Below are 16586 nucleotides of genomic sequence, written 5' to 3'. Positions count from 1 at the left end.
CTTGCCCTCGGATAATTCGAAAGGGTAATAACCGGATCTTTTCAAACTATCATAAGATTTAAGTACACAGGAAATAATGTAATTAAATAAAATTATTCTGTCCGTATGTAGATATGTTAGGGAATTCCTAAGCGGCTGGATCGATTTTGATGTTTTTTTTTTTGTCTGTGTTCCAGTGAGTCTGTTACTGATTTAGATTCACAATGCGGTACTGTAATAACGTTTTTTTAATAAAATATTCTTCAAGACGGTCTCGATTGTTATAAAAAAGTTCTTATTCAAAAAAGTTGTAATTTTTAGATATAAGACGTGTTTACGTATAGGTTAAGAATTGTCGGGACCACTAGCTATTATTATAATATTGTTCTAAATGTTGTAACAGTTATATAAAATCATTTGGATTTTTTTTCTTTGATATTTTTATTAATCATCACCAATGCGGCTTACGTTCTGGAATTTACTAACAAATAATTAATCACTGCCAATGTCTCAAAGTTTAACAAAAAAAATACAAACAATTTATTCAATTCATTTAATTTTTAACATCTTTAGTAGAACAAGTTTCCTTCGCCACCCCACAGTCTTCTGCCACCATATCCGATCAGATCCTGCCTCAAAGAGTTGTACTTCTTAAAGAACAACTTCTTCAGAATGCGCTTACGACGTTTATCTTCTTTCAAGCAGGACTCCAGCTTGTCCATACACACGTCTTCTCTGAAATTTATGAGCAGATATTTGTTTTCACTTTAATCAGGTGCTAATACGAGTTAAAAAGATTGAGAGTCTGCGATGTTAAACAAATGAAACCACAAATAGAAGTGGCTTTAATTACCAAACTGCCATGAGATTTGACCAGTCATAAACATATTTGAAAAATGTACCACATAACCTCACTTTCATTATTCAGCGTCGGTGAATTTTAAGCGCGAAATCATACCAGTTTTGACATACCTACGAAATATTTTTTATTTGAGTTACAAAAGCTTACTTGTAATTTTGATCCAGTAACAACTTAATTGGTTCAGTTTTAGTAAACTTATCAGGAAGCCGAGACCCTGGGGGCATTTTAGTTAATTCCTTCATGATACCCATTATAGTATTTTCTAATTGGGCCAATTTAGGTACCATCAGCCTTTTGATAACCTAAAAGGAATAAAAATAAAAACAGCCATGTTTCGAAAGTCAAACATTAATTGTTGTGGTGTGTGTGTGCATTGTTTACTTATTGTAAGCTAATTATTAAAGGCGGAACATTAAATATATATTGATAATCTATGATTACGTATGTACGTGTAAATTCGCGAGGAAAAAAAAGGGTGAGATCGCAGTAATATAGTATGATATAAAGTATTTTTCAGTACAGTAGCTAATTGTTCGTTGAACTCGTAGGTAGTAATTCAAGTCGTGACATTTTTCTAAGCATCCAAATTTTTATTGCCATAATTTTACCGTTGAAACGGCCACCCTCATTGGACAATGGATACCGTGATCCACAGGGATCTCGTGTATATTTTGAACGGAGCCGGCAATACCGGCAGATCAAAAAGTAATTTAATTTCTTTTAATCCTGTAAGCAAAGGCAAAATCGACACAAGCGTTGACGTTCATCTTGAAAATGCAGAAATGAATCTTAGCGCCATAAATTTGACAGTGACTGTGCAAGTGTCACTTCAGCATTAGATCGGAGCCTTTAGACATCACAACGCGAATAGCGGTACACACCTTTCCACATTTGTTTCCAGTTTTGCACGGGGTTCGAAATCTCCTGCCTAGATCCATGGTAGGCAAATTCTGAATTTGTGTGATTATGTTCGAAAATGTACCAGTTGCTGTATTCTGAGCTGAAAATATTTTCAAAAGCTACAATTTTACATTTAATTATATATTAAAAACACCTTCAAAATTGACGTTCTTTTATTTTTTACTGCGCTTTATTCTAATACTATTTAATTTATCATTTTAATTATTTTAACTTTTCATAACTTCGTAACTATTGAATGAATGAAACTTTGGTACCGTGTATTGAATAGTAGTCACTTTTCGACTTTGAGAAAGCTTGCAATACATACTGTATAATAGTACAACTAATTATAATCTGAAAACTTGGGATTATTCAAATTCGACCTTATGACTCTAATAAATTAAAATTTATGGTTTGTAACAATTCCGTAAAAGGAAATGGAGTAAAGGTACTAATACAACAGGAAAAACAAACTTACCCATTTTACTTTTTTTCGACTTACTACCCCTGCCGTTGTCTGGTTTAGTATATTCATCGGAATTCTTACTACTGTTAACTAAAACTAACATATAAAACAGAAAGATACCTAAATAAGCAACTCGTTGCAAAAGCATTGTGGTAGAAACGTCGACTGATTGCAACGTTTTAATTCAGAAGGAAACAGTATTTTTGGCTATCAATATGTTTGCCAAACATTACGAGCGGAAATGCATTGGTTTCGATCGAACAATGATTGTAATTCTTATTAAAGATTGTTTACAAATTATGCAACAATACAATTTATCGATACCTTTCTTTTTCTAACGCTTTTGTTGTAAGCTATGCTGGATTTAACTTAAAATTCAAGCAATTACCGCAAGAATTAACAATGTGTGAATATTTTGTCAGTTCGTAAGACATAACTGATTTTATAAATTATTAAGTTCAGCCTGGACGCATATTACATATCCGTATCAATCCCACAAGTTTATCTTTCAACCTAAACATTATGAGAGGAAGATCTGCCCGTTATTTATATATATAAAAATGAATTGCTGTCCGTTAGTCTCGCTAAAACTCGAGAACGGCTGGACCGATTTGGTTAATTTTGGACTTGAATTAGTTGTGGAAGTCCAGAGAACGGTTAAAAGGTAGATAAATATGAAAATGCTCGGAATATATAAAAATAACAATTTGGTTTATCCTTTAATGTGTCCCCCGTCGGACGGATTTCTTTTGTTTGTTTCAAGTTTATTTTATACAAAAGTTTAGGTCTTTTATTTATCGATTGAGGCACTTCGAAGTCTGCCGGGTCAGCTAGTATTAAATAAGTTAGCAAAGTACAATACAAAATGTATACTTAAAGTACCCCGAACTTTCATACATATATTACATGAATATTATTACTTAATTTAAGAATCTATACTAATATTATAAAGAGGAAAGATTTGTTTGTTTGTTTGTTTGTATTGAATAGGCTCCGAAACTACTGAACCGATTTAAAAAAATCTGTCACTGTTGGATAGCTACGCTATCTCCGGGTGACATAGGCTATATTTATTATATTTTCAAAAAAATTAGGGATCCTCACTAAAGCTCCAATAATGTAACCAGATGTGTAAAAAAATTACCTAAAATTATTTACATCGCGTGCGCTACTTCCCAAGCGAAGCCGGGGCGGGCCACTAGTAAAAAATATTTTTAGCAGTAACTGATTTCGACCAGAAATAGAAAGAGGACACCGTAGTACAGCAATCAAGGTTTCTCATCATTAAGGTGATATTATGCATCCAAGCTAACAGTCGGATAACCACATGAATAAAAAAAACATCACTAGCGTTCTACACCAAAACCAAATCCATACTCGAATGGAAACGATTTATAAATAGGTACGTTGTAAGGTTTTCTGAGGACACAAATACAGGCAAAAACTTCATTTAATCCCCATTAATCTATACTAATATATAAATCTACAGTGGTTTTTACGGGTGTTCCGTTATAAATACTGAACCATGCATCCGATAGACTTGAAGCTTAGTATCCATGTAGATACATGTACTTAATGGATAGGCTAATATGTTAGGCTAATATGTGTTGGACTCCCTAATAATAATGACAATAAATAATATTGTTAATTTTAAATGCGCAGCGAAGCGGGCGAGTACGACTCGCTTAATATAATAATGCCATTCAAGCCCATCCAATTAAATCCCAAAACGTCAATGCTTTTTAGCGGAAACGCGATTAGTGAAATTATGTGAATCGTTTAATTTTGTTAATTTTCTATTTCTTCGGGCTTAAACGTGTAATAATTTAGTTAAAGTGCATAAGTGTGACATATAAAAAAAAAAAACATGTGTGCAATTCACACGTGTTAGGAGTGAAACCTTCAAAAATTAAAATACAATTAACCTAAATGTCTAAGTATATTATTATGTAAAATTTTGTCATTAGTAAATAATTGTAAATCATCTTTTATAGTATGAGGTAGCGCCCTCTGTGAAGCGATATTTTAACGTCACGTATAATCCTAAATTGAAATTCACTACAAGAGGTTTCATACGCACGTTAGTATTAAAAAATCTCATAGGTGGCGCTGGATTAAAATTTTTCGATACTTCCGTTGCATACCTGCGTGACGTTACATCTGTAAAAATTTTACCCTCATGCACCTAAAAAAGTTTCACTTCAAAAAATGCGAGGGTTGTGATTTAACGCATTCTTTCAAACAATTCATTGAGGTCTCAATATATTTTTTCCCCCTTTTTCTTTTTAGTTTTTACATACGTCATTATATGAAAAGTAATGAAGCGTAACGATATAAATTTAATTTGAAAATATATCCTAGTAAAACTGATTGATAGAAAATTGAATGAAGTTTTTGAAAATATCCGAAAGCCCATATTAAGCGAGTTTAGTTTTATTTACCCACAATTGTGCAATTGTGTTAAATACATGCCAAATAGTTAATAACCTTACATTATTAAGATTTTGAACTGGAAGAAACACTAAATTTATAAAATATAACAATTCACACACCTTCGCTTCTCGTACAACCGTCATTAAATAAAAATAATAATAATATTAATAATGGTTGGTTCGAAGTACATATCAGTTGAATGGAATATTTTAAATTTATTCAACTGATAATTATTTTTAATATATGTGTCTTTTTTATTTGATTGGTGTTGGTAATTTTAAGAATGTTTCAATGATACTATGTATTACTATGTAACTACACATAATTATATATGAACTTGTTTGTCTGAAATAAAATAAATCATTCATTCATTAAATCCTACCATCCTTTTACAACATTGAACATATTAATTATATTGTCTGTGCCTTTAGATGTCATTTTGTCATTTCATGATGAAATTTTCATTTAAATTTAATTTATTTGATAGTTTTCGCTTAAACGCGCCTAATATTTAAAGTGTTCGTATAAGGCATGACTTTCGGTATCTTATATCAAAACACTTCCGCATATGGACCACACTCGCTTTTCCTATCAAATAAATCAATAAAAAAAGCGTCAAAAAAAATATGACATTAAACATTTGATCATTTCTACTACAAAATTTGGCTTCGTTTTTCAAGGGAAGCTTATAAACCTTCGTTCACAAATGGACAAAACAGACAAAAAATGTAAGAAGAATGGTCTAACAAAACCTATCACAACCCTAGAATGGGCTAAGGATATCACTGCAATCGATTTAAGCAACAAAGGGATCAGTGAATTAACGCATAATTACACGCTCCCGGAGAATTTATATGACTTGGATTTGTCGAACAATAATCTTAAAGAGGTTCCCAGTGAAGTCTTAAAACTTACAAAATTAAAAACATTTAACGTCTCCCATAACAGTATAACTTACTTTGACGACGCTCCCGATTTCTGCAATACTATCGAACAGCTGAACATATCTAACAATGCACTGGAGGGCCCGCCGTATTGGATCTGGTCGAACACCCCTCAAAAATTAAGAAACCTTAATCTCAGTAATAATCCGAATATAACGAAATCATTAAAAAAAGAATATTTAGAAGAGTTAATGCAGTACTCAACTTTAGTCACTGATGTAGATGTAAGTAACTGTAGAATAGGAGAGAACATACAAATTCTAACATTATTTAAAAACACAAAAACTCTAAATGCTGGTATTTTGGATTTCACTTATAGGAATAAAAATAATTTAATAGAACTACCCAATTTAGTCTTGGATAAATATATTAATTTACAAAAATTGAATGTTTGCAATACAAACATATTTACGATCAACTCAAACATAGATATTCACAAGAATTTAATTGAAATTGACCTCTCACTAAACAACATAACAGGCTTACCAAAAGAATTTTGCAATCTATATAACCTGGAAGTATGTATATTATCATGTAATAAAATTTTATATTTGCCTGAGGAATTTTACAAATTAGAAAAACTGAAAGTGCTTCGTTTGGATACGAACAAGCTATGTATGCTTCCGAACTGTACAAAATTGGGCAGCCTTGAATTATTAGATTTGTATGACAATGATATTTATGAGGTACCTGAAGAAATTGAGAACATAGAGAAATTGGATTTGGCACAAAATTATTTTGATGAACCAACTGATGAAATTTATCTCTCCAAAAGGAATAAGTTAAGACTAAATTTGGTGCGAGTTGACGGAAGGTATAATAAATAATATGTACAATTCTTTGAAGATTACTAAAATTACTTTATAGTTTCAATATGTTTAAAATTACTAACAGATAGGAAACAAAAATGCACCTTAATCTGGTTCTTACAGCTTTTGAAAATATGTAGTTTTATTGATTTTAATAGATACCTTTGAATGTATGAAGATTTTAAAATCTCCAGTTTTTATATGATGCTCAAACAAATAGACAAACAACCTTTTTATTGTTAAAGTTAGGCAAGTAATGATGATTTGGCATGATTACTGATGGCATATAAGACTAAGTCATAGCATTTAAATTGAAGCTTTTTATTAATATCATCAATAAAGAGAGGTAAGCTATCAATCAATAAGCGTTGATGATGGAACACCAGATTAATATGCCAGAAGTCAATAGTGTTAAATCCAGGTAGGTCATGAGTTCACCTACCCATCTATGATTATAAATAAAAGAGTACCTCTAAACATTTTCTCATAATCCATAAAGATTATTGGAAATATCTTCAATTTACAGACACACTTTTGTTCCACTTTAAAAACTTAAACTAATAAAATATTAAAATAATAAAATGAATAAAATATTATATATCTTTCAGAAAAGAAGAAATCACAATTTCTGAAAGTGAAAGTTCTTCATTAAGTGATGCAGAAGAGGACTCGTATCCAATCGATAATTTGGATGAAGGTAAATATTGGAAGAATTAATACTAATATGGAATTTCATGTTTGATTTAGTGTTTTCAAAATGCCTTAAGTAATTTGACTTAAATTTGTATTGTATTGTTTTGCTGAACATATACTAATGCTGAAGAATCCTTACATCCTGATGTAATCTGGTAAAACGAAAAAGAAAATTGTTTTTTTTTTCTTTTTAGTTTTTCGTTTTAAATTTTCTTATCAATGTAGATTGAATTTGATAAGAAATTTTTCCAAGTATACTATGTAATATGGATGGATGATGATTAAATATGTTTCATGCACATAGTATGATGAGGATCCCCTTCAGTAATGTTAGTGAACCTACCCTTAAATAGCTACTAGTAAGGTACATATTAAATTTGGGTATATTAGATATGAATTTAGTATACCCAAATTTAATAAATTAATAAACTACAATGATGTAAAAGTCATTACTATTCTAATGTCTTCATACTAGTCATATTATGTGCAATTATTCTAAGATCATTTGTTACGATTCATAGATGCTGTAAAACAAAACGAACCACCGAGCTCACCAGAAGACTGGGATTCAGATGAGTACTGGATACCAAAGTTCTATAAGTTATCAACTCCCTCAACATCACAATGGCTCTGTTTCATAAAGCAAAAAATGGAAGAAGGAAACTTTTGCCCAATAGATATGCATGTTACATCAGTGATTGACAAGATTAATGAGGAACGCATGTTAAGCCCGAAAGAGGACCATGAATCGGAGGGACAGTTTGATGACTATTCTGATGACAATAGCTGACCGATGAGTACTGGTGTTATCTTAAAAATACAATATGAAAATTATTAAACCATGTTACAAAAAACATTATTATGTTTTAAAATTTATTGATTATGAAAAGAAAAGCATTTAATAAATAAAAAAGAAGAAAAATAGTTTGAAAAACGGTTAATTGAAATAATTGAGTTGGTTTTTCCTTAATCCCAATATGAATGCACAAGCATTGCAATGTATTAATTCAATGTTATCATGAATCAAAATTATGATCATTATGGTCAGATCTCTAAATAATACTACTCTGACAGGAAAGTACCGAAAAGATCAATAATACACAAATGCTTAGTTATTCATCCAAATTTATATCACTATCAAAGTATACTCTTTCAGAACTTACTGGTGGTAGGACCGCTTGTGAGTCCGCATGGGTAGGTACCACCACCCTGCCTATTTCTGCTGTGAAGTAGTAATGCGTTTCGGTTTGAAGGGTGGGGCAGCCGTCGTAACTATACTTGAGACCTTAGAACTTATATCTCAAGGTGGGTGGCGCATTTACGTTGTGGATGTCTATGGGTTCCAGTAACCACTTAACACCAGGTGGGTTGTGAGCTCGTCCACCCATCTAAGTAATAAAAACAAAAAAAAAAGAACAAATACATGCAAACACTTTTCCGGAATTGAGATTCGTTTTCGCGCGAATTCTCCTTTACTTCTACCGAATGAAAACGGGTGCTACGAAGTGGTAATTTAAGTTTAGGAAAAACAAAGAAGTCGGCTAGAGCCATATTCATATCTTTATGTTATGACAAACCGTTCGCTGTTCCAAATAACGCTGTATTTAATTATTTAAATCTAAGTACTTAACTCAAACTCCGCGCCAAAATTGAACACAGTTGTGTTGTGTTGTGATTTCGGCAACAACATATTTGCACATAATAAAACTTAAACATGGAGTATACACTAAAATAAAATGTTTAACATTATATCGTGGTCAATTACCCTTATTTGAATTATCAGATTTTATTTAATGATTTTAAATTTAAATCATTATAACAGAATTACCGAATGTACATATAAATTATAAATTAATTCGATTTATGATTTGATGGTTCGGAATGGTTTCGATTTTTTTATGGTATTTTATGTATGCCTTGCCCTAAAATTTGCTACTGAGATAATATCGTTTCTGGGTTTTATTCCTTGAAATAATTTGATTTAAAAAACTAAATAATAATTTATCAATTAAGACCATGACGGGTAGAGGTAAGGAGAACCGTCTATGTGTAAAAAGTGTCCGTTAAAATCTGCTAAATATGGGTGGCGCTACAGTAGCAACCGGGTAAATTAAAAAAAAAGGCGCTGAAAGTTATTAGGATTAGGATAGAGAATTAAAAAAGGACAAAAGAACTGTAAGCACTACAAAATCACAAAAAGTATTTTATTTAAAGCTGATAAGAAAATGCAATCGATGTCTCCACGTTTTACCACAGCAATAATTTTAGGTTATATTGACGAAATTAGTTTCGACTACGTAAATATGCGAGGTCCTGCATATTACACTGTGACTAACTACTCTAGTCATTAAATATATTAAATTTCCTAACTCAGCCTACTTCAATCAGTTAATAACTGCTCAATTCATATCATACCCCATACCTATGCTAGCGCCATTCTCGAGGATTTTTGAACTGTTATTTAGTGCTGAACGTGGGACACTTTTTCAAGCCCATATAATATATATTTTTTATTTTTATTGCTTAGATGGGTGGACTATCCCACAGCCTACCTGGTGTTAAGTGGTTATTGGAGTCCATAGACATCTACAACCTAAATGCGCCACCCACCTTGAGCTATAAGTTCTAAGGTCTCAGTATACATAGTTACAACGGTTGCCCCGCCCTTTAAGCCGAAATGCATTACTGCTTCACGGCAGAAATAGGTGGGGTGGTGGTACCTATCCGTGCGGACTCACAAGAGCTCCTACCACCAGTAAAGACCACCACCATATGAGACGGTTCTCCTTACCTCTACCCTCCATAGTAGTAGGTAGGTAGTTAGGTACCTACATTTAAAGAATTAGTGTCTTATTAGATGCACTTAATGTTACTGGATCAAAACATGGCATAGGTAGCAGATTTAAAATACATGAATAATTATCAATATAAATGTAGGATAGGTAATTAGCATTGTATTACAAACATTAGTTTAAAGTCATTTATTTTAATTAGTCCATTTTAGTTTTAATTTACAACATTAATTCTAACAATAAATAGTAAATCTGTTAAATTTTTCTGCTCTACAATTTTTTTTTTTTCTATTGTATCATATGGAAAAATTCAATCTTATTAAGAGCCAAATTATAGCTAGCTTTGTTCTCTAAAATTGATCATAGAGCATATTCAAACAGATTAAAATCGGGACTAGATATAGCCAGTCTTCAACTCTGATGATGTCAGAAAAGTTTATAACAACACTTGCAAGGAGTGAGTCTTATGACCTTTCTTGCTGAAAGAACTGTTTTTAGGTATGGATCATGATCTGTTAAGATAGTTAATTACTGTCTAAAGAATTATATCTTGATACATCTGAATTGATGTGTAAGTTACTTTTGATTACTCCCATCCCACCAAATCATCATACATGCCCACATTGTATTCTATAGACAAATTAAGAAGCCTCAAGAGCATAAACTTAATCTTTCTGCTAATTGAAATTTTGCTCTAAACTTCTCTCATCCTTAAATTAAAAAATCTTTGAGCTCTCTTAGCACACTGCCTAAGAATTTGTTGCAATTTCACCACTGCTATTTAATTTTAAAATATTCATATAATTGTTACATTATATCATGCAACTGAATAAAGTTAAATCAAACTCAAAACAGATTTCATTTCGTTTATAACTTCTTCATGTAGTTTATTTCTATTCTTTTTTGTAATCTGAAAATAAAATAAATATATTATGTAATCATAATTTGTTAAAATGATATATTTCATAATTAAACATTCAGTTTTATTTTCATTCATTTGATTAAAATTGAATTTTCATTTAAGTATGAACACTTGTGATTAAATTTTCTACATTGTTCATTTTTTTATGTTAAAATCTTATCTGCCTTAAATTATCTACCTACTTTAAAATCTCTTTTAAAATTACTATTAAAAATTAAAATAAACAGTAAACAGTATTAATTAATTATACAAAACTGAGCACTTTTTTACTGAATGACAGACTTCACTCCATGGCACTGAAAGACACTGAAGAAAAATCCTTTTTAAAAACTGAAGAGTTAAAACAAAAATTGTTTTTGTTGTTGCATATATATAACTATACAATAAAGTGTGTCTATAGATCAAAGTTAGACAAGTAAAAGGACGTCAATACATAAAGTGTCATATATTTGGGGTGTCTTTACCACTGGTAAAATTTGTATTCAGTTATACATACCACCCAAACTTTAGCTTTAGGATGACTTCTAATGTTCTCCACAAGAGCAGACCTGTTTTTAACAGGTATGGTTGCCAACACAACATTGTAAGAATTTTGCTCAGAACTAAAAATATTTTCGATTACATTTTTAAACTTTTTACTAGATAATTCCATGCTTCCAATTTCATCTATTACTAGTAAGTTTGGTTGTGATGTTGTCTGAAAAGAAAAAGTATGATAATGTTCAATAATTGTTTTAAGAAGACCAGCCTAATTGTGAGATATAAGGCCCATTCAAGCAATAAATGAAAGCTACAAACTTTAGAAGTATTTTTCCAATGATGTCAACTGCAATACACTGACATAATTTTTCGTTCTCCATTCTTGATATAGGTAAAGTAATGGTCTACATTTTTTACAAAAATTCCATGCATGTTAGTGTAATACAGTGTGAAATCTTATTTCATTGGTGAAAAACATTTTAAATATGTATTACTAAACGTTTTTAAGCATTTCGCCACTATTAGTGACTATAGTTAACCTGATAATAGTTAACCCACAAAACGCCGCCTGTACTTATAAGTACCGGCTGAAAAACAACGACAATAAACCATGAGTTAGCTTACTTTCCACCGTTTCCTACGAAATACTTTGGAGCGAAGACGACCTTAGCAAAAGGTTAAAAAAGTATAAATGATCACGGACTTGATTGAATTGAATATCATGAAAATACTAGTGATTTCACATTTCACGGAACTCACCTCGTTTAAACATGGCAATGCAATATTTTCAAACTCTTCAATAAAAACCCCGTATTTACCAATTTTGCGCTTAATAGGGATAGTGATGAGATCTTGGTCCCTAGCCAAACGGCCCCTGACTCCTGCACTAGTAACCACATCGAAGCCTTCTCTTACTCCTTTATTTCTGACTTCTTCAGTAATAAAACCATTAACTTTTACACCTTCTGCTTCTAAGAGCGAAGATATTTTCTTGGTCAGAGTAGTTTTACCGATGCCTGTAAAAATTTTCGTTCAAAGCAATACCTACAACTGAACAAGTAAAATCAATTGTAAATACTGAAAGCTGATAGATAAGCTAACCAGGATCGCCTGTTAATATAAAAAACCTTATTGTTGTATTAGGATTTTTAGACATTTTTGTAATACGAATAGTGTACTTATTATCTATCGTAATACTATCCTTAAATATTAAAATACTCAATCAGTATAATCAGTATTTACAGGACCTATACCGTAAAATGGGGCGATTAGGGACAAATTCCAACTTTATGAGCAATTTTAAGGTAGTTGTTGATGTATATAATGCTATATCAGGATCAAAATGATTGAGTCTTGGGGGCATCTTTGTTGTCCAATTTAAAAATAAGCAACTAGCATTCCAGTTTAAGCAAAAAATGCAAAAATAGGTGTAATCCCTATTTACCCGAAAATTGCGGTTAATTGGGATGAAATGAGAAATTTGCTAGGGTTGGCACTACTTTTATTTTTATATATAGTTTTAATTAATTTATTTATTTAGTTGCACCAACAAAGTGATCATCAATAAAAAAAATTTAAAAACTGACAAAAGTACATGGCAGACATCACCTCAATTATAGGTGCAATCGACAGTGCTGATATTTCTATCTGGGTTAAGAGATTAGGTGTGTCGGTTATTCCATGGATTAATCAGATGAATACCCCCACTCTGAACAAATATTTAATATTTTATTAAGTACTACTTAGACATTTTTGTCCACCTTGAGATTTCATTGATCTTGTTACATGTCTCTGCAAAATCGACTTACTTATATTAAATTGCTTATCTATTTCAACTAAAGACTTATTCCCAATTTCGCTTCGAATAAACCAGATTTTAACAACAAATTTAAAAAAATATTGTTATAACTACATAGACAACCCTACAAACCTGTACCTATTTATACTTAGGTCGTTTCCATTTCACGTATGCTCATCCCAATTGACCCCTTTTTCGTTGTTATTTGTACCTAAGACGTCCCTAATATCCCCAAAAACAACAGATTTTTACATGTATTTTTATTTAATCAAATACATTAAAACCAATAACAACTGGGACTTACCTTTAATATATATGCTGGTTCAAACACTAAATAACGTTTATAAATCATAGTCGTCTTCTATTATTATCAAATAAATAAAAGAGAGCAAAGTTTCTAGCACTAAAATAATTACCACCACAGGAAGTTAATTTGAAACGCGATTTTTTATAAGTTAGCAGCTATTATCATGCATATTCAGAGTTGTTTTGTGAACTTTCAACATTCTACTATTAAACTACAAAAAATGGAAGATTTTGCAACGAATATAAAACTTATATTGAGCGTCGAAAGATTTTCCCGGTTTTTTCCCGATTCGCCTCTCAATCCCTAAACGCCCCATTTTACCGGTAGTAGGTAAGTAGGTACCAGTACCTACCAATAGAAAAGGCGAAGGTTAAACACCATACAGCCTAAACTTTTATTTGTTCTGGTTGATGAAAAAATATATGAAACGAAATGAAATAAAGTTGATTAATTAGACACATTAATCAATTTCCCCACGTTTGTGCACTTCCAGAGACTATATCTTAATTACAAGAAAAAATTTATAAACTTATATTTTGTGAATTTTTTTTTTCTACTGCCTTTTTGATCTCTACATTTCGTAGTTAATCTTTCTTTATTTCTGCAACTGAATTGAATTTATTATTTAATATTAATTCTGGAACTCAACTTCCATAACTACTATAGTTCTATTGATCGACACCTGATTTACCTTTACATTTCAAATGTCCAAATTCTGATCTTAACATATTGCGAAACGCATTTCTGAACAAGAAATAAAATTCAAATACATACTTTTGGAGGAGACTTTTACTATTTTAATATTATTATTTTTATAGCTGACGTCCCATTCGAGTTTTCTCCTTCCATAGCATAGAAAATATATTATTGATATACTAAGTAGCTCCATAGCTTGACTATGATGCTTGCACCGGTCACTCACATGCGCACGAATACGCAAACCCACAAGTGTAGGACGACATTTGCGAATGAGCAAAGTTTTCGCTGCATTCGTGGTTTTCCAAGCTGTGTCGGTTTTTTAACAGACATGAGTCGACTATTATCAAAGCCGGCAATGTGACTTTTGGACAATGATTGGTAAATCAGAAAAACGAATTATTGACTTTGTATTCCATTGGCAGTCACAAAACTCTTCTGAACGACATCTTAGATAAATAACAGGTTAACTATTAACCTTTATTTAATGCAGGTTTTGAACCGTATTCTTTAAAGGAGACTATTATATTCAAATCAATCTGTATTGACATATCAATAACATTTTTTTGTCCAAATGCACAGATTGCCACCTTTGATAATAGACGACTCACATCAAAGCGCGCGAACCTCGAACCTTCGCGTAGTCTCCCACACATTCGCTTGCCCAGTTGCGCCGACGATTGTGAAGGTAACGGACGTATATTAAACGCCATTTTCATAGTTCGTGACGTCTACTGTGTAGCGTATCTTCATCAAAAGAAATCCCATAAAAACAGCATGGCTGATAATGATGTCTGGGAAAGAATTAAAAACTCTTTTTCTCTTCAATGTTCTATTGACGAATTAAAAAGGAGGAGAAATTCGTGAGACATTCGTAAACAAGTGTAGGAGGAAGCGCAAACGGGTTCGCAAATTGAGTATGCGAACCCATTTGCACAGCCGCTAGGTTTGCGAATGAATGTTTGACGGCCCTTCACACGTGCGCAAACATTCGTACAATGTACGAATATTTGCGCGCATGTCAGTGGCCGGCATTTGAACCTCAAAACCAATTGTCCGGTACCTATTAAAGAACCGGCTACCAAAATTGATGTAAACTTCTTAATTGAAATTATTAGCCATAAGTTGACGTCATTGTCAATCTATTTTATTCGTTATTTGTCAATGTACCTAATGTAATCAAAGCAAATTTTACTGTTAATTTTAGCTTATTAAAACCTTATATTCAGTAAAGGTTTTCTCTTATTACAATTTAATAAGCTAAATAAATAAAAAATGGATAGATATCTCCGCCCTGAAAGGTTTGATATCGACCCGTCAGATAGCTCTAGTACGAGAGCTTGGATACATTGGCGTAAAACCTTCGAAAACTTCATTTTCGTGCAGAAGCCGGCCGTTTCAGAAACAGATGCACAGTCGGTTCGTCCGCCAGAAAAATGGGACAGCATAAAGTTTCAACTTTTGGTAAACCATATATCACCAAATATCTACACATATATAAGCGAAGCTACGAACTACGAAGAAGCGATCACTATACTGCAAAAACTGTATGTAAAACCAAAAAATCTGATTTTTGCTAGACACATGTTAGCAACAAGGAAACAACGTCCAGAAGAAAGTATTGACACATATTTACAAGCTTTGAAACTACTTTCTAAAGATTGTGATTTTGTGGCTGTTGATGCAGAAACAAACAAAAACGATAGCGTACGTGATGCTTTCATATCCGGTATATCATCGCATAAAATCAGACAAAGGCTTTTAGAAAACTTAACTTTAACACTTGATCAAGCTTACAACCAAGCACTCTCTCTAGAAACTGCAGAGATCAACTCTCAAAACTTCAATACTGTCTCTTTAAATGCTGTTCCTCCAAAAGAACCAACATTAGTCTCTTCGAAATCACAAACTCTGCACAACGAGACCTGCTCTTCTGTTAATACTCCTCGACGACAAAAATGTTTCTTTTGTGGGGGTCAAATACATCCTCGTAAGAACTGCCCTGCATTTGAAAAGACTTGTCAGCTCTGCAACAAGAAGGGGCACTTTGCCACTGTTTGTAGAAGCTTTTCTAAATCTACAAATTCTGTGGTAGTAGGTACTGAAGATCTTTCCGCTTGTATCACAGCAGCGTCACCTTCTTCATTACGTAAAGCTACTGTACCCGCTTATATTCGGGGAATAAGAGCAGAAGCACTTCTCGACACCGGCAGCTCCATCAGTTTTATAAATGACAACTTTGCAAGACTATGCGGGTTAAAAGAAAATCCTGTAATCAGACTATTTCTATGGCCTCTCTTAATTATACTTCACAAGTAGAAGGTCAAACTTGGCAAACCTTGAAAATCGGAAATCATAGATATGATAATGTGAATCTTCTTATCGTGAAAAATCTTTGTGCTGATATAATTATCGGCCATGACGTCCTCGAAGAACATTCATCGCTAGAGTTCTCTTTCGGTGGGCCAAAACATCCACTTCAAGTATGTAACGTAGCTGAAGCAT

General features: G+C 32.3%; 3 protein-coding genes across 3 annotated transcripts; 1 reads left to right on the top strand and 2 right to left on the bottom strand.

The window, feature by feature from the left end:
• Positions 1-518: 518 nt before the first annotated feature.
• Positions 519-9918, bottom strand: LOC101745209 (uncharacterized). The gene is made up of 5 exons (XM_004921927.5): positions 8852-9918; positions 2220-2303; positions 1723-1841; positions 989-1143; positions 519-714 (listed from the first exon to the last, which is right to left on the bottom strand). Exons 2-5 carry the CDS (start codon positions 2221-2223, stop codon positions 549-551), a joined length of 444 nt encoding a protein of 147 aa, XP_004921984.2. The 5' UTR covers positions 2224-2303; positions 8852-9918; the 3' UTR covers positions 519-548.
• LOC101745457 (leucine-rich repeat protein soc-2 homolog) lies at positions 4803-8036 on the top strand. The gene is made up of 3 exons (XM_004921929.5): positions 4803-6398; positions 7002-7090; positions 7608-8036. The coding sequence occupies exons 1-3, from the start codon at positions 5347-5349 to the stop codon at positions 7874-7876; spliced, it is 1410 nt and encodes a 469-aa protein (XP_004921986.2). The 5' UTR covers positions 4803-5346; the 3' UTR covers positions 7877-8036.
• Positions 9919-10105: 187 nt separating the features above from the next.
• Positions 10106-12616, bottom strand: LOC693091 (ATP binding protein; the record flags this gene model as incomplete). Its single annotated transcript, NM_001046844.1, is given in 4 exon segments — positions 10106-10788; positions 11297-11497; positions 12040-12296; positions 12382-12616. Coding segments are annotated over 4 exon segments (588 nt in total). The 5' UTR covers positions 12437-12616.
• Between the last annotated feature and the right edge of the window lie 3970 nt (positions 12617-16586).

This window comes from Bombyx mori, chromosome 17 (genome assembly GCF_030269925.1).
Source record: "Bombyx mori chromosome 17, ASM3026992v2".
Taxonomy (NCBI): domain Eukaryota; kingdom Metazoa; phylum Arthropoda; class Insecta; order Lepidoptera; family Bombycidae; genus Bombyx; species Bombyx mori.
Note: the sequence above shows the minus strand (reverse complement) of the source record. Positions and strands in the feature narration are given on the sequence as shown.